The 20,687-nt window shown below is 34.2% G+C and overlaps 3 protein-coding genes across 6 annotated transcripts; all 3 read left to right on the forward strand.

Moving 5' to 3' along the window:
- The first annotated feature begins 1,777 nt into the window (after nt 1-1,777).
- Nucleotides 1,778-3,912, forward strand: GLIP6 (GDSL-motif lipase/hydrolase 6). Of its 2 annotated transcripts, none has more exons than XM_011024637.1 (4): nt 1,778-2,008; nt 2,397-2,542; nt 3,053-3,518; nt 3,611-3,912. In XM_011024637.1, the coding sequence occupies exons 1-4, from the start codon at nt 1,780-1,782 to the stop codon at nt 3,835-3,837; spliced, it is 1,068 nt and encodes a 355-aa protein (XP_011022939.1). In that variant the 5' UTR covers nt 1,778-1,779; the 3' UTR covers nt 3,838-3,912. The 2 variants fall into 2 exon arrangements, with proteins under 2 accessions (XP_011022939.1, XP_011022946.1); XM_011024644.1 differs by having other exon boundaries at nt 3,053-3,454; nt 3,611-3,718.
- A 1,504-nt stretch (nt 3,913-5,416) lies between these two features.
- LOC105124599 (uncharacterized) lies at nt 5,417-6,509 on the forward strand. The gene has a single exon (XM_011024684.1). It carries the CDS (start codon nt 5,828-5,830, stop codon nt 6,365-6,367), a length of 540 nt encoding a protein of 179 aa, XP_011022986.1. The 5' UTR covers nt 5,417-5,827; the 3' UTR covers nt 6,368-6,509.
- Nucleotides 6,083-20,346, forward strand: LOC105124581 (sulfhydryl oxidase 2-like). 3 transcript variants are annotated; one of them, XM_011024672.1, is made up of 13 exons: nt 6,083-6,091; nt 8,769-8,775; nt 12,417-12,683; nt 15,019-15,043; nt 15,116-15,208; nt 15,606-15,787; nt 16,388-16,457; nt 16,552-16,620; nt 16,724-16,797; nt 16,882-17,035; nt 18,225-18,265; nt 19,293-19,439; nt 19,516-20,341. In XM_011024672.1, the coding sequence occupies exons 3-13, from the start codon at nt 12,457-12,459 to the stop codon at nt 19,994-19,996; spliced, it is 1,563 nt and encodes a 520-aa protein (XP_011022974.1). In that variant the 5' UTR covers nt 6,083-6,091; nt 8,769-8,775; nt 12,417-12,456; the 3' UTR covers nt 19,997-20,341. The 3 variants fall into 3 exon arrangements, with proteins under 3 accessions (XP_011022974.1, XP_011022966.1, XP_011022959.1); XM_011024657.1 differs by lacking the exons at nt 6,083-6,091; nt 8,769-8,775 and having other exon boundaries at nt 19,516-19,959; nt 20,127-20,346; XM_011024664.1 differs by lacking the exons at nt 6,083-6,091; nt 8,769-8,775 and having other exon boundaries at nt 12,098-12,683.
- Nucleotides 20,347-20,687: the final 341 nt, after the last annotated feature.

The raw sequence follows: 20,687 nt of genomic DNA on the forward strand, positions 1-20,687 counted from the left end.
AGGAATGCCCCCTTGCGGGCCTTGACGAGTTTAAGGGACTTTCCTGTTGTATTCTTTCTCCTTGTTCTATACCTAATAAAGTATTGTTTTTGTTTAGAAATGTATTAAAATGAAAGTTTTTTTATTTTAAAAAAATTATTTTTAAATTTGACATATCAAAACGATTTGAAATAGCAACAAAAAAAGAAAATTTTTAGGAATGTGTGCAAACACACCCTTAAAAATAGGCATTGATACCCGTATCCATTTACGTAAGAGTTCTTAATACATATTCGAGAGGAATCAGTGGATTGATTTTCAGACGCCTGCCCAACCTTGCCCCTCGCATTCGAGAGGAATCAGTGGATTGATTTTCAGACGCCTGCCCAACTTCTTAATACATATTCGAGAGGAATCAGTGGATTGATTTTCAGACGCCTGCCCAACCTTGCCCCTCGCAGCTATAATAAGAAAATGGCAGGCTACCAAATTCAGAAAACAGTAGAAAAACAATCCACAGATACACAAGGAGGCAAAACCTGCCAGTTTAGTTCAATATTCCTGTTCTTGGGCATTTAAACTTCAACTGCATTAGAGGTTCGCAGTGTTGTTAAACTCAAGCTATCTTAATTTTTCCTACCACATCATATGGATATTCAAAGAAAGACGGTGTTCCATCAAGATTTGAACATCGGGGCATCCATGTATTCTGTATTAGATAAAGACCATTTTAACCTAGTGGTTCTGCAGCAGGATACAGAAAATAAAGATCATATATCTCACAGTATACTCACTCAAAAACTATTATATTGAATCAATAACTCAAACCATTCAAAGCAACTCTTACAAATTATCTATTTGGGATTCATAAACGGAGCCTTTTTTTTAATCACCATAACACAATCCACAGATGCTTGCCAAAGATAACCTGCATAAGCATTTTTCTTCTCTTTTAACAACATATTACCATTAAAATATTCAAATATTGACGCCCTTTGGAAGAACAAGTCAACAAACGAGTCTTCTATAGGCAGGTAGCTAGGATCTGAGAAGAGGCAAGATTCAACAAATTGCGGTCAAACTGCTCCTCGATGATCTCATTTCCAAAACGTTCCGAGTTGGATCCTTCGAGAGCTGCTCTTATATCCAACGTGGACTTCTTGTTGTTTGACCTGGCTGGCTTTGGGCGATCCAATTGCTCCATTGCACACTTATAAAGGTCCTTTCCTGAAACGCCAAAAAAGAAGAAGGAAGTTACAGGATATATATTCAAGTGAAAAAAAATATCTAAACCAAATATTAGGAGTTAGGATCAATCAACAATATTGTTTTATAATTTTATACTGAACATGATTTTGATCAATTAGAGCAAATTTGGTAGCCTTCTCAGCTAAATTTATGCAAAATAAAACAGCTTGAGCGTTCCTTTTAGACTGAAATAAGAGCATCACACTTCCTATCTCATATGATTATGATTACATATAATTTATTTTCTTAGAAAAATAACAGTTAAGATGTTTCTCATGGAAAGACAATCCAGAAAAACTGGACAAGAAAACAAGAAACATTAGCTTGGGGCAAAATGATCACACGCCAAAACAGGACCAAAAATGTTAAGAATCATGAAAACCACAAAAAGCAATCCATAAAGGCAACGACGACAGAACTATCATGCACCGTGCTCGTGTTTTCTGTTTCATCAATTTTGTCTTTGCTTTCTCCAGTCCTAGCTAGCCCAGCAGCAGCCACCTTTAATACTAGATTAACGCTTCCTTTCTAGCTAGCTAGCTAGCAAGCAACATGGAGAAGCTATTTCTCATACTTCTGCTCCTCTCATCTTGTTCTTTGTTAGTCTCCTCCGCCAATGCATCTGCAATTTTCATATTTGGAGACTCCGTCTTTGATGCTGGGAACAATCACTTCAACAAGAACTGCTCCGCTCAGGCCGATTTTCCACCTTATGGATCAAGTTTTTTCCACCGTCCCACCGGGAGTTTCACTAATGGCAGAACAGTAGCTGACTTCATTTGTGAGTTATATGTATTGATCTTTCTTATTTTTCTTTTTGTCCTCCCCCACAGGCAGTTTTCTGTAAATAATAATGATAATTATAATAATTAATAGGCAGCAGTTATAATAATAATAATAATACAGGAGTACTTATATGTTATTTTCTTCGGATCTCAGTAGCAGTAATAGAATCCAACACCTCATTTCGTATCCTCTAAAAGAGTACCACTAGACTAAACATCTATTAATTGGTGATGTATTTAGATGGAGTCTTAGTATTCAAACCAGGCCAGCAACATGCTGAGCACGTACCCCTGCATAGCTTTTGGACTGATAATTTTGTATCAATTTATTTCTTCTCGCTTAAATAATTTTTTCAATTAATATATGTTTTCTCGAAATTGAAGCACAATTTCTGGGGATCGAGTTCCAAAAGCCCTTCCTCGAGGCACAACTTGCAGTTGTGAATGGAAGCAGGAAGGACTATCCATCGAATGGCATCAACTTTGCAAGTGCTGGCAGCGGTGTTTTGCAGGCAACAAACCCGGACTGGGCAAGAAATTCTAATATAAAACTTCAACTGGTCAATTTGAGTGACCTGTGTGATCTTTACTGTAAATTTTATCGGCGTAGCTTATCTGCTGCCATTCGTTGAGGGCAGCAGTGATGGTGAACATGCCTTTGGTGTGAAGTTATGCATAGAAAACAACTTGAAAGCAGCCAAAATAGCTTAGAATGAACTCTAGCTTTGACGCAAACATGAAGCATGGGAATGCTGTCATAGTTTCAAGACCTCATCACCTTAACACACACACACACACCAAAAAAAAAAAAAAAAAGCAAAAAGAATGAATAACGCATGAAAAACTGCATATGACCACACGTTACATGACTCGGAATCGACACACGTGACACTATGTGATTTAGCTCTTGTCTTTTCACTTTTGAATTCCAAAGGTATATTTTTTTAAACAGTTTAGAATTATTAAAAAATATTTTTAGTATTCACTTTAAGTGCTAGTTGATCCTACGTGGTGGTGACATTTTGATTATAAGATGACAGGGAGTGATATCAATCCAGCAGCAGCTGCGACAATTTCAAGCACTGATACAGCAAAATCAAATTGACAAAAACCTGGTCCAAAACTCCTTGTTCCTTGTGGAATCAGGATCCATTGACATTTTCAACTATTTCCTCCCTTATGACACCCCAACTCTTGATCCTGGTGCCTTCGTGCAAGCCATGTTAACTGAAGTTGGGGATTTGATCGACCAAATTTACAAGCTTGGTGCTCGCCGCATTGCTCTATTTTCACCAGGCCCTGTTGGGTGTATTCCAGCAAGGGCCCTCTTGCCAGGCGCACCGGTTGATAAATGTTTTGGAAAGATGAATTTGATGGTCAAGAAATATAACAAGGGATTGGAGAGCTTGGTCACTGATATGCCCATTAAATACCCTGGTGCAGTAGGTGTCTTTGGTGCCGTTTATGATATTGTACAGAGATTTCGAGCTATTCCAGCACAATATCGTAATTCATCAGCTGGCTCTCAAAACCATAAACAAAAACATTAAGTATATAATCAAATAATAGTGATGACTTTTTTTAATTTTATTTCACAGGCTTCTCTGATGTAACTAATGCATGCTGTGGTGATGGAACTCTTGGAGGATTGCTACAATGTGGCAGGGAAGGCTACGAGATTTGTCCAAATCCTAATGCGTTCTTGTTCTGGGATTATTTTCATCCAACCGAACATACTTACAAGCTCATCTCCAAGGCACTGTGGGGTGGGAAAAACTCAAGAATCAGGCCAGTCAATTTGAAGACTCTAGCCAGCACACCTTGATACGTGTCCCTTGTTAAAACAGAAAAAAAAAAAAAATCTTTTTGATGTGATGAAGTTGCACACGAAAGCATTACTTGATGTGTTGAGAAATTTCGCCTGTGTATTATGTGATCATCGCACAGCTCTTTATATCTCCCTTGAATCTGTCTATTGTTTCCGATTCCATGCTTCGGAATGGACTGACAAATTCAGCCGTCAAATACCGCAAGGTTACGTTCTAGATTGCTGATTTTCTAAAAGAAAAAAATCAAAGATGTCGCTTTCTATACGCATCGAATATTAATGGTATGTGACCAGGTCAGTCATAATTTAATTGGCTACCTATATAAAAAAAAATAACATTTTTCTCCACAAAAGTAAAAACTATTTTGATAAGAAAGTCCAGACCATAGCTTTAAACGAAAAACATTTTAAAAAAAATCAGCAAATTCCCAGAGAGGATTCAGGTTGATTAACTGCAGGCTTCGCGATGACCAGTCACAGAGGGCGAACCATTCATTTGGGGGTCTCATTTTGTCTACGACAGATTACTAAGCGCACAGCACCTCTCTTTTTTTTCCTGTTTAATTAATATAAATATTCGGATTAATTTACATATATTTCAAATAATTCTATAAATTTTAAAATTAAAAATTATATAAATTTCTAATAACTCTATAAAAATTCAAACTTATAATTATTAAAAAACAAACTCATGACTCAAGCTGCCTCTCAAATTAAGTGCACAGCACCCCCTTGTCGTTATTGGTTGCAACGCTCGGCACCATTTCCAGCATGTATGCCTTGCCCTACCAAATTGTTGCTAGTGTCCTTGCCAAATTTCGAAACCAAATCCGGTGAAGATTTAATGCATGCACTTCAATTTCCGTTCTCTAGTCCTCCGGTAACAGTAGCTGTGTCTTTGCCTCCAAATTTTTATTAACTTAGCTGCACAGAGTAAAATCAAAAGGCGTAGGTGTCCGAAAATTGAATTATAATATCCACTTGTCACGGCAGTTTTCAGAGTCAACTATTTCCCGACAAAAGCATAGAAGTGGAAAATCACCTAACGTCGTTCAGGAGTTAGGGATCGGAGTCAATATAATGGTAACGGAATTTAAATTAAAAGAATACACACACACACACACAGATATATAAAAGTCAAAATGGATTCTATGTAATGTAAACAGAAAGTTATGCTTAGAGAAAGGAGTGAGGGCCCAGAACAGTATGCGTGTGAGAATCAACGGCACGCATGCAGTGCATTTGTAGCATTTAACATTTTTAATTACAATTTTATTTTATTTTGCATACATGTAAACGTGGGTTATGAACGAACTTACTTTACTGTACATATACATTTAAAGTTTATTTGTCAGTAGTGGTTATTTATTAAAGTATTTTTTATTTAAAAATATATTAAAATTATATTTTTTTATTTTTTAAAATTTATTTTTCACATCAAAAAGTTAAAATATATGAAAATATAAAAAAATCAATTTAAAACAAAATAAAAATATTTAATTTTTTAAAAAAATATTTTTAAAACATAAAATGAAACGCGCTGTCAATTAAAAAAAAAAGGTAATATGCCATATAAGAAGAATTTGTTGCTGTCTCGGATGCAAGATTCTGACCTTGTAGCTGGTGAAACATGGTCGTCGCACAAGCACATCCATGCAATTTTGAAGGGATCTAGGTCCCACACGGAATTAACAGCCAAGCCAAGACTGGGTAGAGAACCATGAGAACCTTCGGATCTTTTCTCGCATTCGTCTTTGTTACAAAACAATCTAGCACAACTTCCACGCCTTTGCATACTTGATCTTCTTATTTTCCATAAAGTAATTATCCTGCCATCGGCTCTTCTATTCCCTGTGTATCTATAAAGCCCACAATTTCCCTCACATTTTTTCTTCAACGAAATCTCAACCAATTTCATTTCTTCTCTTAAACCAAAAGAAATCACTCTGGTCTCTATCTTGTATTTCTTTGATCGCCTCTTCTCAATATGGGCAACTATATTTCATGCACTTTAGCCACGCCTTTGATCAAGAGCTCCAAGGCTGCAAGGGTTGTTTTCCCAGCAGGTGAAGTTAGGCAGTTCAGGGAGCCCGTGAAAGCAGCAGAGCTCATGTTAGAGTGCCCAAACTTCTTCCTAGCAAACTCACAATCTCTTCACATTGGCAGGAGGTTCTCTGCCCTTAGCGCTGATGAGGAGCTGGAATTTGGCAACGTTTACCTTATGTTTCCTATGAAAAGAGTTTTTTCTTCTGTCACCGCTGCTGACATGGCCGTTTTCTTCATGGCTGCAAATTCTGCTGCTAGGAGAATATCTGGAGGAAATAATAAAACTAGGGTCTTGCCGGAATCCGCTGATGATCAGAACGCTCGAGAAAGCCCAGAGGGAAGTGAAAATGGAGCATCAAGATTGAGTCTGGAAGAAGTTGAGGGGTTTCCGGTGCCAGAATACAAGTATAGGCTATCTAGTTGTAGATCAAGGAAGCCTATGTTAGAAACTATAAATGAAGAACCTGTTCGTTTAAGATGAATAGTAACTAAATAAATTAAATTTTTTAGTTTGATAACTCTTAATTCCTGTCTCTTTACATATTATCTCTGAGTTTTTAGCCAACAGAGAGGATGATTAGCTTGATTTGGTGATTAATATTAAAGAATATAATCTATGGTGAGAAGAGTTTGGTTTGTTTTATTTTGATCGGTGATCACACCGTGTGCTCAAAATTAATGTAGAAACACACACACACACGCACGCAACACACACACACACACGCACAGGAACCGTATTTGACTTAGCTAGGTTTTGATCTGATTAATTGAAAACCAGGTTGAGAGAAGATTTGTCCATGCACAGAACATGCTTCCGAACATGATTATCATTGTTTCATTGCACAACATTAATTTCGTTTATGTGCCGGTTGTTTATTGCATTATTCTACATGATTAACTATCTATCCTTCTGTGAAAGACAACAGTCAGAATAAACTTGGGTGTTAGTCAGAGCTCTTCTACTAGGATGGCAAGGGTGGTACGCAAGTTTGGTTTTCGATGTTAAAAGCCATGTGCGTATTCTGTGAATTACATGCATGAATAGGAGAGAAAAAAACACAGTCAAGGAAGGCGGGCTGCAGTTTCTTCTGTTGTGCTGGGTGGGCGTATTGGACCATTCTAGAAACCGTGTATGCTATGTAATCGAAAAAAAAGAAAAGAAAGATGATGTCCAACGTTCCTAGGTTGTTTCTTGTCCGAAGCCTCTAGGACAAAGAGGATAGAAGAGATACATTTCTACCGATGAGTATATATATTTTAAAACATAATATAGGCAGGAGAGCAAGTCTAAGTACTTGGAGTAGATACATAGCCGAGTCAAGGAAATGTTAATCTGGCACTTATATTTGAGGTAAGTAAAAAAATTGAAAAACTAATTAAATTGAAAAAATTAAATTATAAATTTTTTATATTAAACTTATTAAATATTTAAAAAAATATTTGGTTCAATTTCTGTTCTATAAGTCTGAATCAGAAACCTTAACACAATCAAATCAATTTAATTAAAAATAAATCAAACCAAACCGAATAAAAAACAATCGAATTGAAAAACCAAACTGAAATAGTAACTCGTCAGAAAATCCAAAACAAAACCTAGAAAACAATATAAATTTTTATTTTTAATATAAAATAACCAAACTGAATCCAAACCGGTTGGTTAAGTTTTGATCTTTAAAATAAAATAACCAAACAAAACTAAAATCTGTTAATTAATTGGAATAGGTTTGTTTTCAGTTTTATTTTTTTGTATTTTATAAAATTTTAATTTTATTGTTTTTATAAGTAAAAACTAAAATTAAACACTACTACTTGTACCAAATTTATTATAATTGAACTTAACAATGAGTTAAATCCAAAGCACATGCACTTATCTTTTATTTTGTCAAAAAACTCAATAAGAAGGAGCCAAGCATCCATCTAGCAAATAGAAACATAATATAAAATATCCGTAGCGACATAATTAAAGGAATTAAAAATTAATTCCATTGTGTTTTTAACACAATATAAAATACATGTTAAATTACTTAAGACATTAACTGGTTTGATCTATATATCTAGTTATCCTGGCCAGGCAATTAGCTTTTTTTTAAAAAAAAAATATTATAAAACCTCGAGTTCAAACAATAGAATGGGTGTCGTGTGAAAATTTATAAATATCAAGGTGTGCTTAACCCCCTTACATATAGCTAAGAATAGTCACGGCAAAGAAAAACAATTAATATGGATTTTTGTAATCAATCTATCCTAATTGAAAAAAAAATCATGATTGATCATGACTTTATACATGCTTGGTAAACCCACCTTTTTCTAGTTAAAGTTCAAAGAAATTAATTATGGATAGTTCAAGAAATTGTGGTGGACTGTTCGAAATTTTTATATATCCCTTTTCTTACACGTAATAAGTAAAATAGTTCAAAAAATAGCCTAGGATGCTTTAGCAAAACTTTTCATGAAATCCCATGATTTAGTAAGAAATTTATTTAATTTTAATATGAAAAAAACGACCTGAAAATACTTCCGGTGACAAAATTAAAAAAAAGAAATCATTGATAGAATTGGCGGTGACGATAAAGATGATACTTAAATGATTTGATAAAATAAGCGAATTCAAACATCCCTTTCAGGGGCGCATATCTCACACATGGGCTAGGGATGGTCTCGAGCCCGAGATGCCTATGGCCTAATCTTACACCCGATACGAGACATCCTGGAGCACCAATGGATTTGAAAGCGGACCCGGATAAGGTCTTTGCACGAGGAGGGAGATGGGCTGCACTCCAGCCTAGACAAGGGGCCAAACCCTGAATGGCATTCTTCTCCGAGCACACGAGCTTTTCCCGAGCATCCATATCTTGATAAAACGTGGAAGATATCATGATTAGTCTTCTAGTTTGTACAGGCGGAAAAAAATAAACCTCTTGTGATAAAAAAAAAAAACTCTTGTAATACTTCTTGAAAAATATTTTATATATTATCGTTTTAAAACAATTCAAAAACATTTAAAAAATTCAAATAAACATAAAACGTGGGCCTAAATTTATAAAATGAATTAACTTGAATAGTGTTTGAGAACATGGTTTAAATTGTATTTTCAGATAAATTAAAATTTATTTTTTATTAAAAATTTATTTTTTATATATTTTTAAATATTTTTAATATAAAAATATAAAAAAATATTATTTTAATATATTTCTAAATAAAAAAATATATCAAACTATAACCACTGCAACGCTTCAACCTCCCTCTTAATATAATACAATGAATGAATGCTTTTGTCTTTTAGTTGAAAGTCCAACCTTTGCAATCTACTCCTTAGATCCCTTCATAAACGCTGAGATATTCATGTGACCTGGCAGTGTCATTGTTGTTCGTTAGGGTGACAGGGACCCTGCCAGGGATGCCATGATGACTAATGCACTCGATTGCCTTATCTATTATTGTGGAATGAGATAGACAGTTATATAAATAAATAAAAATTACAATGAACTTAGCCGGTAAATATCACTGATACTATTACTGCCTTCAAGTGTCATCCATCTCAAATCTCCGCTGCGTGACCCCAAAAAAAAACCTTAATGGATTCTTGAATTTATTATTTTTTTAAATTATTAATTTAAATATTTTAAATTTTAAAATTATTAAAAATTTATATAATTATTAATTTTAAAATTTTTAAAATTAATTAGGATAGGTATAAACTAATCCAGCACTTATAATTACAAATACAAAATATAACATGTCATCCTGTTTGTACTGGATAATTAACATTGAGAGATATAATTTAATTGGTTAGGTTTTAAGTATGTTTTTTAAATATTATTTATTCAAGTTTTATAAATTTTAAAATAATTAAAATTTTATATAATTATTAATAATTTAATTGGTTAGATTTTAAATATACTTTTTAAAATCATTTATTTAAGTTCGTAAATTTTAAAATGATTAAAATTTTATATAATTATTACTTTTAAAATTTATAAAATTAATTAATATATATCAAAACTCATCCAATACTATATTAATCTTATAAAAAAGAAAAAGAAAAAGGAAACCAGGATTTTTTTAAAGACAATTTGTCTTGGACCGTGATCTGCCTTCAGTAGTGTATTTTATCATCACATGATAATTTCACTAACATTAATTCTTTTTTCCATTCCCCTTGGACTATCGAATCATTGCACAATTTTCTTAAATAACACTCTTCAATTTTATCTCCCAAAATCATATATATACCTATATATTTTCGTTTTAATATTTTAAATTCTACATTGACCAAACCCAAATCAATTCTAGCACATTTTCTACGATAATTTCACACATTATCTGCATAATTTTCCCTCTTTCACCTTTCATGGTCTATTTGTCTATATGTCCAATAAAGAGAACCATGAGTCCCCTTTTGTTTTCTTTTAAACTTTTCACACTAATTATCATCATCGGGTACTAACACAGCCCACCATGCGATTAAAATAAATTTAATGCAACTAAGGTTTTAGTTCAACAGTGAGAGGGATTTGTTCCCTTCTTTCGCATCTGAGTTCGAATCTTACTATGTATGTCTGTTATCCCCGCAATATTTTATCTGTTCATTGGACTTGCAGGATGTTTAGTGGGCTGTGAGAATTAGTCGTGGTGCGCATAAGCTAGTCCAGACACCCCACATAAATCAAAAAAAAAAAAATTAAAAAATATTCTCCCATACCATGCATCACACATGATCGGTCTTGTGCTCAAGGTGGGGGATGATTTTTTTTCTTTTTCTTTTCATCTCAGATAGGTGCTTTACTCAATGCTAAACTACTATAATAATTATGTTTAAAGCATTAAACAAGCAAATCTATTTTTTCCATGATACAAAACATCTCCTAATCCAGCAAAATGATGCTAAAACTCAAAAAGAAGTTTTGATTAGTGTTCCTTGCCTCCTAACCATGATTTTTATAAAGAAAAAATGGCAAGGAAACTAGTCTTTCCTTCGCCCCCTCTTTCTCTTCCTCTCCTTTTCCCAGAACCCGCCCCTTCTAGTTCTTCTGTTATTTGAATTTTTATTCGATTCCGTGGCTAAACTTCTCCTAGCCCCTTTTTATCTTTATTTTTCCAGTGCATTCTTGCAATTTTTAAAGGAAAAATTGAAGAATTTTTGGCAAAATCCCCCTCCCTCTTCTCCTACGGTGGCCGTCCACTCTTTTAGGAGTCAAGAGTGCATTTATACTCCCTTATTTACACATATTTATTGTTTTGCTCTTCTCTTTTAATTTCAGGTGTTTTTTTATTCAATTATTTTTCTCGTTAATGCTCTAGAAAATAAACCACGTTTAAAGGTTTTTAATTCTTAAAACTTCATTTCTAAAATAATTATTACTGTTACGTTATTTTATTTTCATTTATTAAATTTTAAATACACATGGGATTTACATTTTTAAATACAAAGGAGTGCTGGATTCTCTCGAAGCCCCCCCCCCAATGCACTTAACTAGAAATATTTTTCCTGAACTTACTTTTTAAAATTATAATCATAAGAGCTATTAGAATGCTAAATACACGCTTACCTTACCATTACGGTTATGATCATTTAGTTTGTATTAAGATTATGGTATGAAGTATTTTTAAAATCATAACTAAAAATATTTTTTTGACTTACCTTTTAAATTATAAACATAGAAGTTATTACAATGTTAAAGACACTTAGTTTACTATCATAGTTATGATCACCCGGTTTTGATTTGAGATTATAGTATAAAGTTCTATTTTAAATGTGTTTTTTCATATAAAATTAATTTTTTTACATTAAGATGTTTTTTTTAAAATATTTTTTTGCTTCAAAATAAATCAAATTATTTTTTTAGATTTTTTATTTTGAATATTAACATGTTAAAATATAGAAAAAAACTAAAAAAATTAATATTTTTTCAATAAAAATAAATATTTTAAAAAAAATCTTAAAACAGAAACTATCATACACTCACACAAAAAAACCTAATGTCGAGATGAATAATATAATGTTGTATTAATTTTTATATATCTTAATTAATTTTATAAAATTTAAAGTTAATAACCATATAAATTTTTAAAATTTATAAAATTTAAAATAATAATTTTTAAAAAATAAATTTAAAATCTAACAAATTACACTACAACCCTCACATTTAATTCAATACCTTTCTAACATTATAATATATGGCTGTTCTTGCCAAACATTTTAATTGATTTCGTTGCGAATCGATCAAAAAATAGTGTTAAGAGGAACATTTGCCGCAACCGTAAGGGCGAGAGGGTGTTTTCTCGCCAAAATAAAAACAAATCACCCATGGGCCAAAATGCACTGTACACATAGCAGCTGCATGCCGTTCGGCTTTCGGCCGGAAATTGTCCCACATCTATCGGATACGCCCACCACACCACCCTGTTGCCTACCCGCTTTTAAATTCTAACTTTACACGCAATAAAAAGGAAAAAGCAGATCTCCCTCTTCCTTGTCTAAACCTCATCCAAAAAACCCTGAAAGGGTTTCCATATCGAAACAACCAGAGTTTCTTCTTCTTATTCTTGTTGTACAGTAATAATTTAACCATGTCTATGTCTGAAGCATCAGTGATTTTGATTGTGATCGTGCTCTTGCTAATTAGCTCCAATGAAGCGGCGTCGATTCAGTCGGGATCGCGTTCGATTCTCCGAGCTGTAAGCAGCGAAAACAAAGCGCAGGTTGATTACGCTGTTGATTTGAATAGCACGAATTTCGATGCTGTTCTTCGTAACACTCCCGCTGCTCACGCCATTGTCGAGTTCTTTGCTCACTGGTCAGTTACTCTTCTTCCCAAACCACCTAGCTTTTACCTTCTGCTATTTATCTATTAAAAGAAGCGCTTTAATTTTCTAATTTTTAGTCTTGATTACGAAATTATTTTATCATTTTATGTATTAAATTCATAAAGCAGTGATTTTTAGCACAGAACTATAGATGGATTTTCCTGTTTGTGTTTTTTAGAGGGATGATTAAGAACTGAATTGTGACTAGTGCAAATATAATTTGTTTCTTCATACACTAGTTTGATCAGATAACGAGACTCCATCATTTGCTGAGTTATAAGTCTGCCGAGGAAAAAGAAAGACAGCTATAATTTAAAGGGTTGTTACTTTAAAGCGCTGGTGCTGTCTTTATTTTGATTGTGGCTTCTATAATGCCTTTCTTAATAAAATAAGGCAACGACCTTTTCAACTGAATTCTGCGAGATACTCACTGCATTATTTTATTCAAAAAATTGGTTACTGAATTCAGTAATGCAATCACCAAATGATATCCAATAAAATTCGGTGACTGTAAAAGTGAGCTTTTACAGAATTCAGTGAAGATTTTGCAAAACATACACCAAATTCTGTAAACATTGCAAAGACTTCCCTTTCAGGGAAGCATTGTAGAATTTCCCCTGCATGACCAATATTGTTTTCTTATCTCATAAAGCTGATTCAGTTTTTAGTTTGCAATCCAGCTGTCTGACAAAACATGAAATGTGAGATTTGGACTGGATCTGTTTAAATCACACGACTATCAGCTTCTTGTGTCTGATTCATATTGTGTCTGTTAGATCTTCCACATAACATTTTGTTATGTTTGATACATTAACCATAGAACATCGTATATACAGGAGCTTGAGAAAGGTATTAAGACTGAGTAAATGATGGAAAGTGTATAGGGGTGGTGCAATGAATAAAATTAAGGTTTCCATATCTGTTACAATTATTAATTTCGATACTTGCTGCCACATTGTACTTGTTTATTTAGCGACTGTTTCAAGTGCTCATAACTTTTTTCTCCTGAGATTCATTTTCTCACTACCTTATATTAAGTTTGATATCATCTCTTGCTCCACTGTTTGAATGCTCTCCTGTAAATTATTTCCTCTACATAACCTGTGTTCCATTTTAAGTTATAATAGAGCAATTTTGCATATGATAATTGGTAATGTGGCCTGTATTATTCCTATATTTGTGTTGATTTTCTAAAACTAAAACTGAGAAAAAGATTTGTGGTCTGAAATGATAGAAGAACTTCACAATAATAAAACCTGTCTTCTATTTTTGTTTATCATTCCTAAGACTCAAACCACTTCTAAATCGTATTTTTTGGAGCTAGCTAGCTGTCACAGGCCCTGGTGTTATAAGCTAACTTGGGGGGGTGGGGTGATCCTTCAGTTCATGGTTTTAAGCTAAGACAGCCACCTTTTGTACTGATGTTTTGAGCTGAAGGTCAAAAGGATCTTCCTCTTAGTGTACTGTTACTTCCCTGATGGCCACTACCTGGAGGTCCACTTGAGTTGATATGACTTTGTGTTGGTTTTCCATGGTTTCTCCTTAATGTTAATTTGTTTCTCCAACTCTAACTCATTATGGACAATGACACCCTTATCAACCTATGCCTGCCAGCTTCTTGGACATATTCCACCATTCCTTCTTGGACTTAGAAGGTGGCTGGACTATGAGCTTGTTCTGCTATTTATCAAGGAACTTGTTCCTGAGGATTAATTGTACCTTTTTGTTGTTCAGAAAAAGAAGTCACCACTATTTTGTGATCTCATGATTGGACAAGCACTTTAACCTTGATGGAGTTGTATTCTGAATTAGACAAGCAGAAAATTAAAAATTGCTGCGTAATGGGTCTGCATCTATTAAGTCACTTTGTGTAACATGTCCCTGTTCAAAATAGTGGCACTTGCAATCATTGGCTATTACTTTATTTGTCACATCGACATCATTTCATGGGCTAATTAAACAATTTAAGATTGAAATTGCTTAAACTGCAAATAATCATGTATCTGCTTATCAAGTTATTACTTGGTCTATTCTATGTTGTCCACAACCGCATTTTTTTTGGTTTCTCAAAATCAGGTTAATCTGCTTGTATGCATAACCATTAATTGAATATCTATTATACTGAACCAAAGAAAAATTCATAAATTATCAAATTGTAAAAGAATACAGCACACCATGTTCCCATGCAGATTATTTGTTGAATCATGCCTTGTGCAATGATGGTTATTACATTTTCTTTGTGATTCATCTCTTGCTCATCTTATTTTAACAATAACAGTAAGTTATATGACCTTGGTTTCTCCCTGCAATGACTGTCTTTTTCAGGTGCCCTGCTTGCAGAAATTATAAGGTATTGTATGATACATTTTTGCATTAACATTTTTTTGTTTATTTTCTTATTTCTCGAGCTTCAAATATGCAGCCCCAATACGAAAAGGTTGCAAGACTTTTCAATGGGCCTGACGCTGTGCATCCTGGTATTGCATTGATGACAAGGGTGGATTGTGCTTTGAAGGTATATATACCGTCTTATTGATTTCTTTTAATACACGCTGTGGTCATGTTCTACTCCTTTTAAATTATTTTGCAATGTACAGGAAATTATTTGTTTCCATTTGCACTTAAATTGGGCTTTCTTTGCAAAATTTTACATCTCCACAGATTTGAAAGAGAAGAACGAAGCTTGATAAAATATTGTTTCGAACTATTTCAAATGATTGGTGAACAGGGAAAAGGATTGTAGTAATACATATTGGCACAAATGTTTTCTAACCTCATCAAACTGTTGGTTTAACCTTTTCCTATTAGTGATGATGTTTGTAAAGTTGCGGCTCTTTTAGCTCTGTTTCGTTTAGTTGATATACATGGGTGGCTTGGTGACTAGTCCCTCTTTAACTTGTTTGGCAGCACAGATAAATAATAAACTCTGTGATAAATTTTCTGTGAGTCATTATCCTATGTTATTTTGGGGCCCACCTTCTAAATTTGCATCTGGTGGTTGGGAGCCCAAAGAAGAGAAGAGTGAAATACATGTCATTGATGATGGGCGGACAGCTGAAAGATTGCTTAATTGGATCAATAAGCAATTGGGCAGGTATTAGATATTCCTAACCACTGCTTGTTTAAGTGAAATCTTCATCTTGTAATTTACATGCCTTTTCCTCAAATGTGCTTGTTGATGTTAAAATTTGTTAATAGTGTGCCTACGAAACAGAATCATGTATCAAATTTCTCTAGAAGTAGAAAGAAATTGGATAAATTTTATGTTTCACATAATCATTTGATAGTGTACCTCGTACCCCCTTTTAGTTAGTTGATTTATTTCTTTCTTCTGTATTGTACTATTAGTAGAAAAAAATTATACTTCATCTTTTTATTGCTTTGGTGTTAGTGACATGCACAAGATGAAGTCTTTTGTCAGTTTTGTGATATAAGTGCTTAACTACAGCATGCATCTTGACTAAGCAATCAGAAGATGCTGCATGCGCTAGACATGCTAACAGCTTGTTCCTTGGGCTTTGTTATTCTGGATTCAGAGAAATGGGTTTCTGTTCATTGAATTATGTTATTTTGTTTCAATGAAGTCTGTTGTTGAAGGCTTCTGGTTCTGGCAGTGTATGTTTTTTCGTTTCTGCGATACTGGATTTTGGCTTCAGTCTGCTGCCCTGTTACAACCTTTCATGGTTTTATGCAGTTCATATGGCTTGGATGATGAGAAATTTGAAAATGAGCATCTTCCTTCAAACATATCAGACCTTGGACAGGTTTCTGCTTGCATAGTTCAAACTTGCTTTGTTACTTTCAATATAAATTCTTTCATTAATTTAAGATATTAACTTGTTGCATAACTTGTGAAAGATTGCACGTGCTGTGTATGATGTTGAGGAGGCTACATTCTTTGCCTTTGAAATCATACGTGAACACAAGGTAGACATTTTCCCCATCTGGAAATGTTTGTGTGGGTGCATGCTCATTTGCATTATCTGTTTTTGCTCTTTCTCCACCCATGATTTATATGCTTGCTCTGCAGATGATCAAACCTCACACCCGGGCTTCACTTATTAAATTTCTTCAACTTTTAGTGGCCCATCATCCTTCAAAGAGGTAAACACCATCTTTTTGGAATGGAATTTTCCATACCCAAACCAGTAATTACTTCATTGATCTACTCCAGATTATTTGTATTAGGTGCCGAAAGGGAAGTGCAGAAGTGCTTGTGAATTTTGATGAATTGTGTCCACCAGATATGTGGTCACCTGCCAAACAGGAAGCTGTCAATGATGATAAGGGGATGCTGGGGAATTTCCAGATTTGTGGGAAAGAAGTTCCTCGAGGATATTGGGTAAGTGTTTTTCTCTTTCCTTAAGGAAGGAAACATTCGCTGGTTTTATATTTTGATAATATCAAGCATTAGTCCGCCCAGGCCAATTTAGGACTGAAGTGTAGTGTAGTCAAATTGAACTATGTAGGCATGTTTTGACATTTACTAATAGTGGTTAGCATGTATATATTTTTGACTGATGTCTTTTGATATTTTGGAGAGAGGTTAATTATATATAATTTTTGTTGATGGGTACTGATATTAAATCTAAGATTACTGCAGAAATAAGCTCCTCTAAAATACTAAAAAATTTAATGAAGCCCCTCTCTTCTTTAGCAATTGTCACCCTTTTACTTGTACTTCTACAAATAGAAGCAAAATTGTCATTTTGGGCAAAAATGTTGCCACTCGCTAACCTTATATGATATAATCTGAGCTGATTTGTCTAAGAAGTAAAATTATAAATCGGCATTTGAATGCATAAGTTTAATGAAGCTTCTTTGTATATGAGGCTTAAATCTATCATCTAATGATTGCACGTGAGCATTTGTGTCTCTGGGATATATGCCATTTATTGATCTGTGGGGTACTGTACTCAAATATCAGCATGTTTTAAACTGTTTTGTGTGCCATTCTTGAAATGGTATCATGTCAGTGAATTTCTGTGTGATAATTGACAATTATTGAGTTATTACTTGCTATATTAAATTTCATTTTCTAAAATTATTGTGTGGTTAGTGCCTAGTTTGGACTATTGTTTTTTTCATCTAGCTATTGTTTTGAATAAGTAAGAATTGGTGGAACATAATATTATTTCAATGCTTTCAATATTGAAAATGGCATCTTAACATTTTTGGAGCCATTCAGTAATTTTAATGTTTGCAAAAGTGCCCACCGATCCATATGATAAGAGTGAACTAAGTTTGTGATTTTTTAAAATATCCATTCCAATTTGACTTCCATTGTATATTTTTTAGATATTTTTTAAATTTTTTTTGAGAAACTGAAAATTTGTTTGTGAGATCAAGCAATGATGCTTGGTTAATTTTTGTTGAAAATGTTATTTGTTACTGCCCTTTTACCTGTGGTAGCTTAGCTAATACTAGTTTGTGCCATGTTTTTAACTATGGCTTTCATCTTGTTACTTGTCAAATTGCTGGATTGATTTTCTTAATTTATTATTTTAACATGGCTGTGTGTTCTTTGTCAGATGTTTTGCCGTGGCAGCAAGAATGATACCAGGGGCTTTAGGTAACAGCATATTTTCCTTATTCCAATTATTTACAGGATGAACACTTTGTTCAGCATGTTTTAAGTTTTGCTATAGCGCTCTACCCAATTATTGATACACTAGAGATGGCGAGTTCATGTGTAGTGGTGCTACATTACTTGATATGACAAGGTGCATCCAAACTAAGCCTAAAATAGTCTCTTGTTACTCTTGTATCTGTTCACATTGGAGCATTTCTTGTAATGAGTTATTCAGCTTGCTTGGAAAGGATGTGTATAGTTGAAAAATATGAATTCATACATTGTCATGTTCTCCATTTTCTCCATTGTTCCATCACTGGGTATGTCAGAATTTGAGGACTGATCCACTGCTTCATTTTTTTGACCATTTTCCAAGATGTTTGACTAAAAAAAATGCAGATTTGCAAGAATGACAGTGGCAGTCCACACTCTGGGACTGTTAAATACATGGGCAGTATGGTTACTAGGGAAATAATAAACATCTTGGTGATAGTGGTGGACGCAGTTATCGCTAAGGTGGCAGCGATGATTGTTAGTGGTAGCATGTACTGTTATAGATGCTAGTGTCCAGAGAAGCTCTAAGTTTGCTTTCAGATTTAAGAATCATTTCCTTCTGCTGATAAGCAGTAATTTGCTTTATCTGCTCTGAAAATAGCAAATTTGAAGTGCATGGCAGTTTAACCTTTTGGATTCAGAAAGAAAGCATAAATTGCTTTTACTTTTTGTATGCCATTATCCATGCATATGTATGCGCAATCTTATGATAACTTCTATTATAATGTTTGTGAGATGGTATCTAGTATTTACTGCCGCTTGAGGCTTATCTTTTCTCTTATAAAAAAATGGCTCATCTGTTTCCCGGCTTACACAGTAATATAAAACTTGGCATCTCTAGTACTGTGTTCTCATGCGATGGAAACCAAACTCTTTTATTTTGAACAGCTATAACCCTTATAAAATTCCTCTACTGTTGAATTGTTTAACCAATCATCTTCCTTGTTCCATTTGTTTGTTTCGTCATTTGCAGCTGTGGTTTATGGGTTGTACTGCATTCACTCTCTGTGAGGATTGAGGATGGAGAGAGCCAGTTTGCATTCACTGCAGTATGTGATTTTATCAACAACTTCTTTATATGCGAGGAGTGCCGTGAACATTTTTATCAAATGTGTTCAAGGTAAAATCAACTCAGAATAAGTCACCTTTAGGCTCTCAAGCTCCTTCCTACTTATACAGGCTTTTCCAATTTGCAGTGTCACTGCCCCTTTCAATACATCCCGTGACTTTGCCCTTTGGTTGTGGAGTACCCATAATAAAGTCAATGAGAGATTAATGAAGGAAGAAGCTTCTGAAGGAACTGGTGACCCCAAGTTCCCAAAGATTATTTGGCCTCCAAAACAGCTCTGCTCTTCATGTCATCTCTCTAGTAACCAGAGAGAGAATGGAGTTGGTCAAATAGATTGGAACTTGAATGAAGTATACAAGTTCTTGACTGGTTATTATGGCGAAACTCTTGCATCTTTGTACAAGGAAAAGGATCGTCTTGGGGATGAAGTGACTGATGGGGCTATTGCAGATTTAGTGGCCTCAACGAACGCAGTGGTGGTGCCTGTTGGGGCTGCGTTGGCAATTGCACTTGCTAGCTGTGCATTTGGAGCACTTGCTTGCTACTGGCGTTCTCAGCAAAAAAACCGAAAGTATTACCACCAACTACACTCTTTAAAGAACATTTGATATTAACGAGGATGATGATCTTTTTCAAATTTGATATAAAGTATTAACTAAAAGAAAATTGAAAGGATGGTGAGATGCTTAAAATTTTGTGGTGAATTTTCTTATTTGTTTTCCTTCCCCAACATTTCAGGCCAAGGAGAAGCTGGAACTAAGATATTTAAAAAGGACAAAACCATACAGTCATTAAGGTGCCCAGTCGGGGTTCAATCAGACTCTCAATAGGAATCCAGATTACAATCTTACTGACCTGCTTTGAGGTCCTCCTTTGTACCCTTTTCTGGACATTTCCTTCCGAGCACGCTTTTGGATTCGACAGATTAATATTATAATTTCAATCTTACAAGAGATCATTTTCTACTCTCTTTATTTGCCTTTTCTTTCTTTGTTTTATTTTTTAAAAAAAATTATTCTCACTTTTAAAAACTGCAACGATTCACAGTTGAGCATGGATCTTATTAAGATAGAATGGATGCTGAAGTTCTAAGAGGGTATGACTGTTCCTTTGTATCCGTTGGATTTTACACTTGGAATGTGAGATTAATTCAGTGGACATTTTTATGAACGCAAGTACCATATATTGGCTCTGTTTATGTGCATTTGATGGTGTGAAAAAAAAAAAAAAGATATCTGTAACTTGGATTTTTAGCTCCTTGCTATCATACTTCTATTTCCTGTGAATCATGTGGAAAAC

The sequence above is a fragment of the Populus euphratica genome, unplaced genomic scaffold, assembly GCF_000495115.2.
Source record: "Populus euphratica unplaced genomic scaffold, PopEup_1.0 scaffold1.1, whole genome shotgun sequence".
Classification (NCBI taxonomy): domain Eukaryota; kingdom Viridiplantae; phylum Streptophyta; class Magnoliopsida; order Malpighiales; family Salicaceae; genus Populus; species Populus euphratica.